This window comes from Physella acuta, unplaced genomic scaffold, assembly GCF_028476545.2.
Source record: "Physella acuta isolate Inbredline_101_S28 unplaced genomic scaffold, ASM2847654v3 ptg000283l, whole genome shotgun sequence".
NCBI classification, from domain to species: domain Eukaryota; kingdom Metazoa; phylum Mollusca; class Gastropoda; family Physidae; genus Physella; species Physella acuta.
In genome coordinates this window covers 664,108-678,830 of record NW_026731802.1, presented here as the reverse complement: position 1 = coordinate 678,830, position 14,723 = coordinate 664,108, and the positions used below count along the sequence as shown (strand labels likewise).

At 41.8% G+C, this 14,723-nt stretch overlaps 2 protein-coding genes across 7 annotated transcripts in view; one reads left to right on the top strand and one right to left on the bottom strand.

Annotated features, from left to right (window-relative positions):
• LOC131939562 (protein unc-80 homolog) overlaps positions 1 to 9,939 on the top strand; it is a 140,841-nt gene extending 130,902 nt beyond the window's left edge. For all 6 annotated transcript variants that reach the window (XM_059297950.1, XM_059297953.1, XM_059297951.1 and 3 more), the window contains 5 exons: positions 582 to 713; positions 1,026 to 1,205; positions 2,370 to 2,516; positions 3,130 to 3,434; positions 6,770 to 9,939. In XM_059297950.1, the coding sequence (XP_059153933.1) occupies positions 582 to 713; positions 1,026 to 1,205; positions 2,370 to 2,516; positions 3,130 to 3,434; positions 6,770 to 8,962 (2,957 nt within the window). In that variant the 3' untranslated portion in view covers positions 8,963 to 9,939. The remainder of the gene's footprint in view (positions 1 to 581; positions 714 to 1,025; positions 1,206 to 2,369; positions 2,517 to 3,129; positions 3,435 to 6,769) is intronic.
• An 11-nt stretch (positions 9,940 to 9,950) lies between these two features.
• On the bottom strand, positions 9,951 to 14,002 carry LOC131939563 (charged multivesicular body protein 1b). The gene is made up of 6 exons (XM_059297956.1): positions 13,655 to 14,002; positions 12,742 to 12,839; positions 12,443 to 12,658; positions 11,481 to 11,632; positions 10,763 to 10,844; positions 9,951 to 10,566 (listed from the first exon to the last, which is right to left on the bottom strand). Exons 1-6 carry the CDS (start codon positions 13,668 to 13,670, stop codon positions 10,525 to 10,527), a joined length of 606 nt encoding a protein of 201 aa, XP_059153939.1. The 5' UTR covers positions 13,671 to 14,002; the 3' UTR covers positions 9,951 to 10,524.
• Positions 14,003 to 14,723: the final 721 nt, after the last annotated feature.

Sequence of the window (14,723 nt, the reverse complement as noted above, 5' to 3'; positions counted from 1 at the left end):
CTCATCATTAGATTCACTTGTTGTAGCCAGCCTCATCATTAGATTCACTTGTTGTAGCCAGCCTCATCATTAGATTCACTTGTTGTAGCCAGCTTCATCATTAGATTCACTTGTTGTATCCAGCTTCATCATTAGATTCACTTGTTGTATCCAGCTTCATCATTAGATTCACTTGTTGTAGCCAGCTTCATCATTAAATTCACTTGTTGTAGCCAGCTTCATCATTAGATTCACTTGTTGTAGCCAGCTTCATCATTAGATTCACTTGTTGTATCCAGCTTCATCATTAGATTCACTTGTTGTAGCCAGCTTCATCATTAGATTCACTTGTTGTAGCAAGCTTCATCATTAGATTCACTTGTTGTAGCCAGCTTCATCATTAGATTCACTTGTTGTAGCCAGCTTCATCATTAGATTCACTTGTTGTAGCCAGCTTCATCATTAGATTCACTTGTTGTAGCCAGCTTCATCATTAAATTCACTTGTTGTAGCCAGCTTCATCATTAGATTCACTTGTTGTAGCCAGCCTCACTTGGTTTCTCCTGATGATAAACTTCTTCCTGTCTGACATTGTTTACCAGGTTACAGATCCAGAGCTGCCACTGAGGATCAAACCCAGACCGGAGCTAATGCCAGCATGACTGAGATAGCAGCTGAAATCATCGGACCAACCAAGGCCAGCTACGGTTCATTGATCAAACGCTCTAGCAAAGGTCAGACCCCACAGATATTTGGCTTGTATCACACCCCACAGATATCTGGCTTGTTTCATACAATGGTCAGACCCCACAGATATCTGGCTTGTATCATACCTCACAGATATTTGCTTGTATCATACAAAGGTCAGACCCCACAGATATTTGCTTGTATCATACAAAGGTCAGACCCCACAGATATCTGGCTTGTGTCATGCACAGGGATTAAGCATATTTCTTTATCCGCCAAATGTCATAATTTTCTCCTTGTTATCAACAGATCTAAAATGCTGACTTTAAGAATGTCAATGTATCTGTTGTGTCTTGCAGCTACCCTCCTGTCCCAGTCCAGCTCTAACAGTGCCCAGCAGCGCTCACAAGCTACAGCTGCATCCAATGAGAACAGCCCATCATTGCAGAGGACCAAGTCCAGCAAGCGCATCACTGCACGGGGTGGCAGCTGTATACTGGACAAGTTTACCAGGAAAGACACTGTGGATGAGGCCGTTGGTTCGTTGTTTGATTAGACACTGTGGATGAGGCTGTTGGTTCGTTGTTTGATTAGACACTGTGGATGAGGCCGTTGGTTGGTTGTTTGATTAGACACTGTGGATGAGGCCGTTGGTTGGTTGTTTGATACTAACAGAATGGGCCCAGTTGCTAGTCCAAGGTGTGGTGATGTGGCTAGCCCATGGTGTGGTGATGTGGCTAGTCCAAGGGGTGGTGATGTGGCTAGTCCATGATGTGGTGATGTGGCTAGCCCATGGTGTGGTGATGTGGCTAGTCCATGGTGTGGTGATGTGGCTAGCCCATGGTGTGGTGATGTGGCTAGCCCATGGTGTGGTGATGTGGCTAGCCCATGGTGTGGTGATGTGGCTAGCCCATGGTGTGGTGATGTGGCTAGTCCATGGTGTGGTGATGTGGCTAGTCCATGGTGTGGTGATGTGGCTAGCCCATGGTGTGGTGATGTGGCTAGCCCATGGTGTGGTGATGTGGCTAGTCCATGGTGTGGTGATGTGGCTAGTCCATGGTGTGGTGATGTGGCTAGTCCATGGTGTGGTGATGTGGCTAGTCCATGGGGTGGTGATGTGGCTAGTCCATGGGGTGGTGATGTGGCTAGTCCATGGTGTGGTGATGTGGCTAGCCCATGGTGTGGTGATGTGGCTAGTCCATGGTGTGGTGATGTGGCTAGTCCATGGTGTGGTGATGTGGCTAGTCCATGGTGTGGTGATGTGGCTAGTCCAAGGGGTGGTGATGTGGCTAGTCCATGGTGTGGTGATGTGGCTAGTCCATGGTGTGGTGATGTGGCTAGTCCATGGTGTGGTGATGTGGCTAGTCCATGGTGTGGTGATGTGGCTAGCCCATGGTGTGGTGATGTGGCTAGCCCATGGTGTGGTGATGTGGCTAGTCCATGGGGTGGTGATGTGGCTAGTCCAAGGTGTGGTGATGTGGCTAGTCCAAGGGGTGGTGATGTGGCTAGTCCAAGGGGTGGTGATGTGGCTAGCCCATGGTGTGGTGATGTGGCTAGCCCATGGTGTGGTGATGTGGCTAGTCCATGGTGTGGTGATTTGGCTAGTTCAGGTTGGGTTCCTCATCCTGTATCTGTAAGTTCTATCTATCTACTGGGGGTAAAATTTATTGTGTTAAAGACAGGCTGATTTATTCTATCCCTAGACATTGTTACACCCAATTCACCACTACTACAGCGCCAAGGCACCATCAGATTCAGGGGGAGTTTATCCAAACAAAACAGCCAGGAAGTTGATGGTCCAGTAGCTCAAGTGGTCTATGAGAATGAAGATTTGGAAGCCAATGGAAGAGGTGACCAACTTGTCATGTCAATAACTTTGTGTCACTTGTGCGGCTGCTAATAGCTTGTCCAACTTTTATTTCAGCTGCCATGGCCTGCGAGGCTGCTAATAGCTTGCCCAACTTTTATTTCAGCTGCCATGGCCTGCGAGGCTGCTAATAGCTTGTCCAACTTTTGTTTCAGCTGCCATGGCCTGCGAGGCTGCTAATAGCTTGTCCAACTTTTATTTCAGCTGCCATGGCCTGCGAGGCTGCTAATAGCTTGCCCAACTTTTATTTCAGCTGCCATGGCCTGCGAGGCTGCTAATAGCTTGTCCAACTTTTATTTCAGCTGCCATGGCCTGCGAGGCTGCTAATAGCTTGTCCAACTTTTGTTTCAGCTGCCATGGCCTGTGAGGCTGCTAATAGCTTGCCCAACTTTTGTTTCAGCTGCCATGACCTGTGAGGCTGCTAATAGCTTGCCCAACTTTTGTTTCAGCTGCCATGGCCTGCGAGGCTGCTAATAGCTTGCCCAACTTTTGTTTCAGCTGCCATGGCCTGCGAGGCTGCTAATAGCTTGCCCAACTTTTGTTTCAGCTGCCATGGCCTGCGAGGCTGCTAATAGCTTGCCCAACTTTTGTTTCAGCTGCCATGGCCTGCGAGGCTGCTACCACTCTAGGAGAAGATCCAAGAGGTCACCGTCTCCAGCGCCAAGATGCCAAAAGCAGGAAGACGTTTAAAATCAAAAGAACAAAAACCAAAACTTGTGTGCGGCCAAGATTCATGTCACATCGCCGCCGCCCCCATGATGTTAATGATGCTGATGGTGGCGTTGATGATCCCCTGTCTCATGGTATCTCTGGTTCCCATGGCAACAACTTCCAGCTGCGTCAGGGCATTCCTGGGATGGCAAGATCTGTGGAAACCATCCCAGAGTCTGTTGAAATAAAGGTATACCCCGATCCAGAGTCTGTGCAAGTTAAGGTATTCCCTAAACCTAAACATTACAGGGTGTGAACAAGTAAGCTTTGTTAAAAGTAGCAGGCAGTAGGTTTGGTCTATAGCAGGCAGTAAGTTTGGTCTATAGCAGGCAGTAAGTTTGGTCTATAGCAGGCAGTAAGTTTGGTCTATAGTAGGCAGTAGGTTGGTCATATATCTGTTCATCACTGAGGTGTAGCTTAAGTTGTCAGTAAGAACAGCACTCTGTATCTTAGTTGTGTTTTGAAGTAGCTAAATCACCTCCCACCCTCACCTAGTACAAAACCACCAGCCCCTCCCACCCTCACCTAGCATAACTAAACTGTAAATCTCCATGAGACCAGCACTGTGTGTGGAGTCCGTACCTCTCCCCCAGCCTATGATGATACATTATGTAGTTTGTGTGTTCATGTTACAAGAATAGATGCAAAGATTTAAGGACAAAAAAACAGCATTGAAACTATAATCTAGTATTTTGTTTACATCAGAAATGTAACTTTTTCAATGTAAATTATATTTACATAGATTATACCCCAGGTTGGTTACATTCAGGTAGTTTACTCCCCTGGCTGGTTACACCCAAGGTAGTTTACTCCCCTGGCTGGTTACACCCCTGGTAGTTTACTCCCCTGGCTGGTTACACCCCAGGTTGTTTACACCCATAGCTGGTTATACCCCAGTTAGTTTACTCCCCTGGCTGGTTACACCCCAGGCTTGTTACACCCCTGGTAGGTTCCACCTGAGTTGTTTACCTGTAGCTTGACTGCATGCTGCCATATCAGGCATGGGTTGCTTCATCTGTTGTTTTTTGTTGGAATGTACCATTTAATAGTCACATCAATTCATGTCAATTTATGAGAATTTTCTAATAATCAAACCATTTAATTTAAATTTTGAGAATTTTTTATTAACCCCTTTACCGTGTGTCACGAGTTAACTCGTCATATAAAATCTTGGGCTTAACCGTACATCACGAGTTAACTCGTCTTCAGATAAAAAAAAGTCATCTGTGTGCCGTGCGTCGCGAGTTAACTCGTTTTGATACGAAAATAGCATTGGAAATCAATAACAATGTAGAGGGAGGCTAATCTAACAGCCAATTCAACAGCGTATGATAAAAATAGGTCATCACGTGATGTTGGTACTGTGCTTTTGAATTACCTTCTTTATATTTACCTCATAAATTCTAAATGGCAACTCATTTTCACTTAAAATGATGTTTTATTTTGTCAGGACAACATAACAAATCAAATAATGAAAAGAAAAAAAAATAGTTTCCAAAAAAAAAATTTTTTTTATTCCACGGTAAAGGGGTTAATTACACCATTTAATTTAAATTCATTAGTTTTTTAACAGTCACACCATTTAATGTCAAATCATGAGAATTGAAATTAAAATAAAATGCTTTTTTAAACAAAATCTACAGAACTTAAGGGAGTTCCTTTAGGGAAACACCCTTAGGTGACGGGAGCAGGACATTTTGCCGAAAGACACTTGCCCGAATGGGACAAATGCCCGAAAGCCACTTGTCCCATTCGGGCAAGTGTCCATTCAGGAAATGGGTGTCTCTCAGGAATTTGTCGTAGACCCCGACAGTGACCTACATTGGAAACAGTTTTAAAATTTTAGCTTTAAAATTCATTTTCTATAGTAGCAAGGTAATAATAAATGGGTATGAGAGCCAGAGTGAAAGAAATGGAATAGTTGCATGCGCAGCCGCCCACAAAGTTTTTACAACACCAGCTTAAACTGACTGTTGAGGAACTGGCGTCATTGACTAACAGCTAAGAATATTCCATTGGTGGGATCAAAAGTTTAGGATGACATCATAGATGTGAATGCAAAGTTTTTTTAAAATACTTGCTAGACACAATCCAAAGCCTTGCTTATAATACTTATATTTTTTTTTAATGTCATTTTATTTTTAAAATGTATATTTTTCTATGAATATTACCAAATAGAAGTCTTTCATAGCGGCCATGTGATGTTAACCCACTACCTGCCATGTGATGTTAACCCACTAGTGGCTTTTGATGTTAACCCACTAGTGGCTTTTGATGTTAACCCACTAGCGGCCTGTGATGTTAACCCACTACCTGCCATGTGGTGTTAACCCACTAGCTGCCATGTGATGTTAACCCACTAGCTGCCATGTGATGTTAACCCACTAGCTGCCATGTGATGTTAACCCACTACCTGCCATGTGGTGTTAACCCACTAGCTGCCATGTGGTGTTAACCCACTAGCTGCCTGTGATGTTAACCCACTAGCTGCCTGTGATGTTAACCCACTAGCGGCCATGTGATGTTAACCCACTAGCTGCCATGTGATGTTAACCCACTAGCTGCCATGTGATGTTAACCCACTACCTGCCATGTGATGTTAACCCACTACCTGCCATGTGGTGTTAACCCACTAGCTGCCTGTGATGTTAACCCACTAGCTGCCTGTGATGTTAACCCACTAGCGGCCATGTGATGTTAACCCACTAGCTGCCATGTGATGTTAACCCACTACCTGCCATGTGATGTTAACCCACTACCTGCCATGTGATGTTAACCCACTAGCTGCCATGTGATGTTAACCCACTAGCTGCCATGTGATGTTAACCCACTAGCTGCCATGTGATGTTAACCCACTAACGGCCTCATGGTATTAGCATTCACCCACCTACTTCTAGTAACAAAGTGTTAGCTTGTGCTGGTAGAGTAGTGTGGAAATAAAGTTATGATGAATTGGGTTGGTTGCTGCCTTTAGCCTTGCATGTGTAGTTTACTGTTGCGTGTAAAAATTGTTTGAATAAATCTGAATGAAGCACTTGTTTGTGTTGTCAGTGTATTCACATGAAATGATTGCTTCTGTTTTTGCTTCCTTGTTGCATTACTGTGATACTTGGTGGAGTTGTTACATTGATGTTCCCTGCTCAGGTTGTACCTTGTGTTTGGCACATAGTAAACTGGTGGAAGTATGCACACAACAACAGTCAAGTTTGACACACACCCACACACACAACAGTCATGGTGTAGTCTTACTACACCCCTTCTAGTGTCAACACAGACACTGTATTTTAATAAAGACTAGATAGATTCTCGGTCTGTCTCTTCTGAAAGAAAAAACTGTTGAAGGCAAGAAAATTACATGTCAACTTGGCCTCAACTTTTTTTCATTCTTTTTCTTTTCTGGAAATGGAAACTAACTTGCATTTTAAGCATTTCATTTTTTTCCTTTGCTTGAATTGTTTTGCTTGCATATTTGACTTTTTGTTTTGCTTTTTCTCCCTGCTGTCTTCCCCCTCTGTTGACTTGCAGTCTGCTCGTAATCGCTTCTTGCAACGCTCAAAGTCCCATGATGAACCATCTGAATCACCTCCTCAACAGCGGGAGAAGACCAGTGCATCCATGCGTGCTGGCAGGATCCACAGACAAGGTGGACGCATTGTCCACTCACGCTCACCCTCTGTCAGTCCATCTGTCAGCCCCCGCCCCAGCTACCACCGCAAGAAGGGACAGAAAGAGAATTCTGATCACCTGGACAATCAGACAGACAACAAAGATGAGATCACCGAGAAGAATGTTGGACAGAGGCTGGCGGCATCCGAAAAAAAACACGCAGAATCAGCTGGCACTCACAGCTCCGACTGGCATAAATTTCCAGGCTCACACATCAAGTCATCTGCTCCACTCAGCCCATCTTCCCTAGATGGTAGCCATGCCAACAGGTCAAATGCTGACAGCTCCGTGTCATTCTCCTCTTTAGAGACTGTTATTTCTCCCTTTGGAGAGAAAACTCCGGAGTTTTCTCCTAGCACTGGAAAAGGGCATGAAAACAAAGAATCAGAAAGTGCCAGACAAAAGCCAGACACACCCACAAGAAGGACAGCAATCAAGGTGTCGCGTGAGCAGGCCATGAAGCTTGGTGCCATGTCACCAACCAGAGATGCGCGGCTGACCTCACCTGATCAGGTCAAAACTTCTCCAGGAGAAGCTGCTTCACCTTTTAAGCCTGGCAAAGTCAGCCCATTCTTCAGAGACCAAAAGCCCAAAGAGAAACAAGAGGGCAGAAAAATGGCAGCATCCCAGTTGTCCCCCACAGAGCCAGCCAGCTGCCAACACAAGTGGTATCAGCCTGTAGACAGAAGCACATCCCCAAGCCAACGCTCCCCACTCAGCTCTCCAATCAGGAATCCTTCCTTGAGCGGATCTTCTTCCCAAACTTCACCCAGTCACCTGACATCTTTCAGCTCATCACCTAATGATTCTCCCATCAGAAAACCATCCTTCAGCTCCTCCCAAACCTCCCCCACGCGAAAAGTCTCTTACTCGTCCTCATCCACCACAGACTCGCCAACCCACAAACTTTTCTTCAGTTACCGCAACTCTCCCAGTCACAGAGTGGGCTACACGTCACCTCAAGACTCAGTGCAAAGAAACACCTCATTTAGCTCCTCTTCCCATGAATCCCCAGTGAGAAAACCTTCCTTTAGCTCCTCCTCTGATTCCAGGAACAAACCAACCTACAGCTCCACCACCAGCTCCCAGAGCTCCATCCTCTCCTCCCCTACCCATGTGCCCATGTATGGTGCTCTTTCCCCCGACCACAGTCCCACCAGAAGCTGTGGCTTGCCCCAAGCTTCTCCAGAGGAAACTTTCAGGCCAGCACAGGGCAGCACTCACATTTTCAAATATGGCCGACCTTTGTCACCTAGGAGCAACAACCTTAATGAGTTTCCTACCCCAGATGTTTACAAGGATTCAGCTCTGCCTTTGAAACCATCTTCTTTGAATCTTAGAGATTCTAGAGTGGTTTGTCAAGGGACAGCACCTTCATCTAAAGTAACTAGTCAAGGGACAGCACCTTCCTGCAAAATAACTAGTCAAGGGACATCATCTCTGAGATCAACAGAAGCTCCCAAGCACCAGGCTGGGGTCCAAAGTCTGGTCTCAAGGTTTGAGGCCAATCCAGGCATGGCTGCTGGCAACTACAATAGAAGTGGAGGCCCCCAAAACTACACAGCCTCAGAGAGCTGTGGCTCATTACAGTCTCAGTGTTTGAGCCCACCAGCCTACACCTACCCGTCGCCTCCGTCCAGATCTCAGATGAGCACAAGCAGTGAGGCCAGATCCTTACACTACACTGACTCTCATGTTTACAATGATGCCAGTTTTCACAACAACTACGCCTACAGACTAGACGACAGCCCACACAGCCACCCGTCTAGCCCCTACAGACTAGACGACAGCCCACACAGCCACCCGTCTAGCCCCTACAGACTAGACGACAGCCCACACAGCCACCCGTCTAGCCCTGCAGCCAGTACGGTGTATGTGGCCAGCCCTGCAGCCAGTACGGTGTATGTGGCCAGTCCTGTGTATGTGGCGCGATGCGACTCCTCAGACTCCCTGAGTGCCAATGAAAGCTCCTCCCTACTGAGGGATGAGGAGAAGAGCCAGTCTCTGAGCTCCCTCTACTACGCTGATGAGGACATACCTGATGCTCTCTAGACCTCAAACCTTCATGTTGTTGATGATTTGCTTTTTTTAATGGTAACAGGAAATGTTTGTGACCAAAGGAGTTGTACAGCAATCAGTGGTGTGACATGGAGGATTTATACAGCAATATGTGATAGTTACTGTCTGAACGATTCAGTGGGGCAAGATTTACACACTGAAGGGTGTGCAATCATCAAGTCAATTGTTCATTGATTTGCAATCATTTAAAAAGCAGTTGACATTTTTTAGACAGCAATATTGAGGCCAGATAGTTGGATGTTGAACTTCATTCACTTGAACCTAAAATGTGTCCAGTTTTTTTGTCAGATCAATTTAAGAATGGATTTTTTTTTTAGTTATTGTTAATCTGTGTCTGTGCTCAGCTATTGATGTATGTAATATCCTCACCTCATTTGTTACACTTACAAAGTGGTATGTTTTTTTCTTTCTGGTGATGCTTGTAATAGATCACTGGATATAATCACTTTAAAAAATTAGTTGATGAATTCTAGTACTTATACATTTTTTTAGTGTGGTGGAATGTTTAAAAAATGAAATAAAATGTAGCTGTATAACGTGTTTTCTTTCGAATAAGTGGAACTCTTGTTTTGTGAGAAACATTTTAGGTGTACAAAAATGCAAGATATCAGGCTTCACACCCAAAAAAAAAAGATAAACAAAAATTTATATTTAAATAAAACGATTAACTTTTTATTTTACAGAATAGAAAAAAATATTTACAGTTCTAACTCATAGATGGATGAAATCACCTCTCAAACTCTTATTTATCTTCATTTTAATGTTTTCTACAATGTATTTATTCTATTTAACTGGAACCTTTAATATATCAATCTGACACTTAACATTATGACTGAACATCAAATCCTCCTCTGTTACACTATATGCCAACATGAACACACTCATACACTTTCATACTTTTAAAGTGACTGATTTTTTTCTTTGGATAATTAATTAGGGACAATTAAAAATATAAATCATAGTAGGTAGTGGGTGTCCTGCACCCATTGTGTTTAAATTCAGCCGCTAAGCTTATTGTTAGCACCTAAGTGCAAGTAATTTCTCCAATTCGTGAAACTAAACAAAAGACTTAAAAGTGTTGTTGATGTCTTCTACCACTATTTTACAGCTATTGAAAGCCTAAGACCAAATCCTGAAGTCAAAATAATTTTAACAGACACACGTGCTGTAGTGTTCAGCACCACTTATCTATTCTGTTTGAGGTTTGTTGTATATTTTGACCCTTTTTTTTCTCTAGAAAATGTATGCAATAAAGTATATTTGATTGATGAGAACATATGGTGGAGGTGGAAATATAAACAGGTGAAAAGAGATGAGACTATGGTAGACTCACATGCCATTGCTGTTACAGTCTTAGCACAAAAGAACAAGCACAGACAAATTCCATCCATAAACCATGGCTTCTAACGTACAGTGCAGTTTTTAATTGGCAGTTTTTGTTTTACTGACACAATCAAGTTTTGAGGCCAACCAAAGCATCCATCATGTTTAATGATGTGAGTCTCTAAGGATCCAACACATTGAGTCACCTGGGTTCACATTTGGCGCAGCTTGGCCAGGCGCTGGGATAGTTCATCCTGACAAACAATGGATACACTTTGTTAATGGTGGGCATTAACATCCTGACAAACAATGGATACACTTTGTTTAAATGGTGGGCATTAATTGAACTGTCATGTGCACAAATGTCAAATCCTTCAGTAATAAAATAAAAAACCATTTATAAAATGTGCATCTAGATGAGAAACTTGAGAGCTCAACAAGAAAGCTGACCTGTTCTGCTGAAGCTTGTGTAGATCCTGTTGCTCCTATGGCTGACCCTTGGGCTGATGGAAGATCCATGTTCAGCTCCAAGCTGGAACAACACAAACCTCTTGTCAAATCATTCTTCATACAATTGGTTACACAACTTTCAATAGCATCCAAAATTACAGATGGAATAACTAGCAGTTAGCAAGTCAAGAAACCTAGTTCTGTTTGAGGGATTGACCAAAAATCTACATTATGAATTTTTTAAATTGCCTGTAAATCTTGATTCAATTCTACCAAACATTTTGGTAACAATAGCTCAAAAAAGAATGTTGCGACCGCTATGTGATTTGCATAAGTTTACATGGTAAATAATCTCAGCAACAAAGTGGACTGAACCCAAAAAAATGGGTCTGAAAAAAATTAGGCCAGCATCAACTACCCCCCCCCCCCAATCTCTTTATTTACTTGTCATTTTTCCTCTGTCAATACCCCTGAAGGTAATAACTACCACCTCTTTAAAATACCTATAGCTACCTTTCATTATACAGCTTTCTGGCCACAGGTGGGGGCAGTGATAATTGTCAGGAGGTTAATGTCCTATTGCAGTATTTTGGGCTGGGGCGATGTACAGAGGGTAATGTTCTACTCACAAATAAAATAATATCTGAGCCTTGGAGAATCGAGAGAGAAATTTAATTCAAGGCTGTTATGGTAAACCAAAAAGTAATGGTCTAAATACCCAGCTTCATCAGCAACTTCCTGCATTAAGGCATCCACCTGGTTCTGTGGGGTTGTGAGGGTGGATGAGTTCATCATTGTGTTCTCCATCACTTGTGACTGGACATCCAAGTTTTCAAACTGCTGCTCAAACCTATCCATTAGCTGGGAGATCTGAATACAAACATACACTCAACATGATATTTGGATAAAAACATATACTCAACATTTGATTTACAGATATAAAGACTCAACATGATATATGGATAAAAACATATACTCAACATTTGATATACAAACACTCAACATGACATATGGATACAAACGTACAACTCAACATTTGATATATGGATACAAACGTACAATTCAACATTTGATATATGGATACAAATGTATAACTCAACATTTGATATAAGATACAAATGTACAACTTAACATTTCATATATGGATACAAACGTAACACTCAACACAGTGCCTTTGCTAGGTTGGGTGTCACCCAGTGCGGCACTTTGTGGTGTCGCCCACCCCAAAAAAAAAAATTATGTATATATATGTGTGTTGGCCTATATAGGCCTATAATTTAAATATATGCCGCATTTGCATAAATGTATGCGTATAAGCTTTAATCACTGCAGACCTAACAGTAACAATGTTTATCTATAGTCTGTTAATATTGCTGTTCGATGTAGCATTTCTTTCTCTAGAGGCAGCATGTTTACGTCATGGTGTCACCCCCTCCCTCTTGTAATAATTGTTGATTTATAGTACACTTTGAAGACTATTTAACTTAAATTAACCATTAATGGAACTGGCAAAAAAGCATATTTCTTCTGTACATTTTGCTATTTTTTGCACCCCCCCCCTCCTCGCTACGCCTCAGACTCAACATTTGATATATGGATACTACAAACATTCATTCAACATTTGATTTCTGGCTAAAAACAAACACAGACCTTTGAAATGATTTACAAATGACCACAGACCTTTTCAAGGTTCATAGATTTCATGGCAGACTCCATAGACTTGACAACACCAGCCATGGAATTTGTCACCTGTCTGGTGGTGACAGCTGTCTGCACGCGAGCAGCTACGGCATCAATACGGGCACTCATCCTTCTGTAGTTCAAGGCTTGGTTTTTTTGGCGTATGGAGTTCTCTGCATGGATTTTTGCACCTTCTAAATTTCCTTTTTGTATAGCCTAAAAAATAAATCTTTAATGGTATCTTTGTAACTAGTTTTTGCTGAATAAAAACCTATTCATGTAAGTTAGAGAGATCTTACTTTTTTTAGCTTTAATTTTTCATCTTTTTCTGCTTTTTCTGATCTTTTTGCTTGCCTTTCCAGATCTTTGGCTGCAAACTTCAAGTTGAATAAATTTTCTATGTACAGTTAAGTTAAAAATTCTTACTGACACAAAAGTTAAAGGCCAAAAAAGATAATAAACGGAGGCCACTGAGAATAGTCTCAAAGGCCCAATTAAATATTTTTTAAAATCACAGTGTAATTAAATTAATATGGTAATAAGATCCTGACTTTTTTTTTTTTGGACATTAAATTTGTTAACATTAAGGCATGATTAAGGCCTCAGTTGCATAATAATACTTTTAAGATGTAGAAAAAAAGAATGTAAATCTTTTCTGTTGATATGATATTTTCATTGTAATTCCTTATAATAGTTAGAGATCCTGCTTGAAATATCCTATATCATTTTTGACAAATGTTGTGTGTATGTAAAAGTAAAATGTAGGCCTACTTAATTTTTATTTTCTTCTTATTTACACATAATTTTATTTTATTGGCCTATTAATCCAAAATAAAAATTGTTTAAATTTGCTGAATGTTGGCTACAACTCCAAAAATAATACTTATACTAGTTAATCCACAAGAAAAAAATCAAATCAAGATAAAAAGTATAATTTTAACACTGGTTATGTGAATGTGTAACTCATAACTCTCTAGAGTCTAGACCAAACTTATCTGGGTCCAGATAGCGCAATGGAGAGAAACTGCGACTAATCCTAGCCATAGGTCACTGTGTATGCGCAGAACTATCTTTTGCCGACTAAGTGAAGACGGTTGGGGAGAAAAATCTTTTTCTGAGAAGTCACTTCAATTTAAATAAGGCAAAAGTTGGTATTAATTAGTAGTATAAGTATTTTAGTAGCCTATATTTATATTAAATATAAAAGGATACTCTCCATATTTGACATGTCACACGAAATCTAGATCTGCTGCTATTAAAATAAAGTTTTATAGTTTGATTGACAGACTTATTTTGTAGCCCTTCTCAGGCCTTCTGCCTATCACACTGCCTAACTAAAATTACTAAAAACAGGAAACACTGCAACAGCAGGTAAATGTTTAATTTAATAAATGTCAGTAGTAACAGAAAATATTTTCTTGTGTAAGAATTATGTATTTTTAGATCTAATAAATAAGGAACTAAATTTAGTAAGCCTAGACTAGTTTTAATCATCAATGCAACAGAATGAGGCAGCCTCTTGTGACTGACAGTAAAAACAGGAATGACGTCATGATACGGAAGTAAACATTGCATTTCAAATATCGATACCAACAATGTTGTCAATACAGTACACTACACTACTAGTCTACTAGGGCTACAGTCGTTCAGTTAATTGAAAACGGATTTACAACTATCCACCACATGCGGATCATCTCAACGACAAATCGTTGAGCCACTCTCCAATGGTGTCAAATAAGAATAAAACCCTTAGGTGGCAACTCAACGACATTGTCGTTAAGAATAGCGTACGATCGGCTGAACTATCAGCTATCATATGAGGGGTCGTCCATAAATGACGTCACACTTGTAGGGGGAGGGGGGTCCGTAATTTTGTGACGGTGTGTGATGAGGGGGGGGGGGGGGGTCTTCAGATGGTGTGACGTCACTTTTTTGCATTATAAAAAGCAATGTTAGAAAACGAGTTTTAGCCGTTATTTCGCGTTTAAGAAAACGGTTTTAATAAATTGTTATAGGAATTGATCAAAATACTCTGTTGACAGAGTTCTGACAAGATTTTGGAAAAATATCGATGTTTTAAGAAAAATTCAACAGCAATTTTGAGGGGGGGGGGGGCTGTAGACTGAGGTGTGACGTCATTTTAGGGGATGGGGGGTCTGGCTTTTTGTTACTGGGTGTGACGGAGGGGAGGGGGTAGGTAAAAATCGCCAAAAAAGCGTGACACAAAGGAAACAAATAGATTTGCCTATGAATGTCCAAATCTAAAGGCATACGGTTAAAC

Excerpts from the sequence above, each read along its gene's own strand:
- LOC131939563 (XM_059297956.1), bottom strand. Across the intron at positions 10,845-11,480 it reads GAAGTTGCTGATGAAGCTGG|CTTGGAGCTGAACATGGATC; the intron begins GTATTTAGACCA and ends GTGTTGTTCCAG. Across the intron at positions 10,567-10,762 it reads CACAAGCTTCAGCAGAACAG|GATGAACTATCCCAGCGCCT; the intron begins GTCAGCTTTCTT and ends ATTGTTTGTCAG.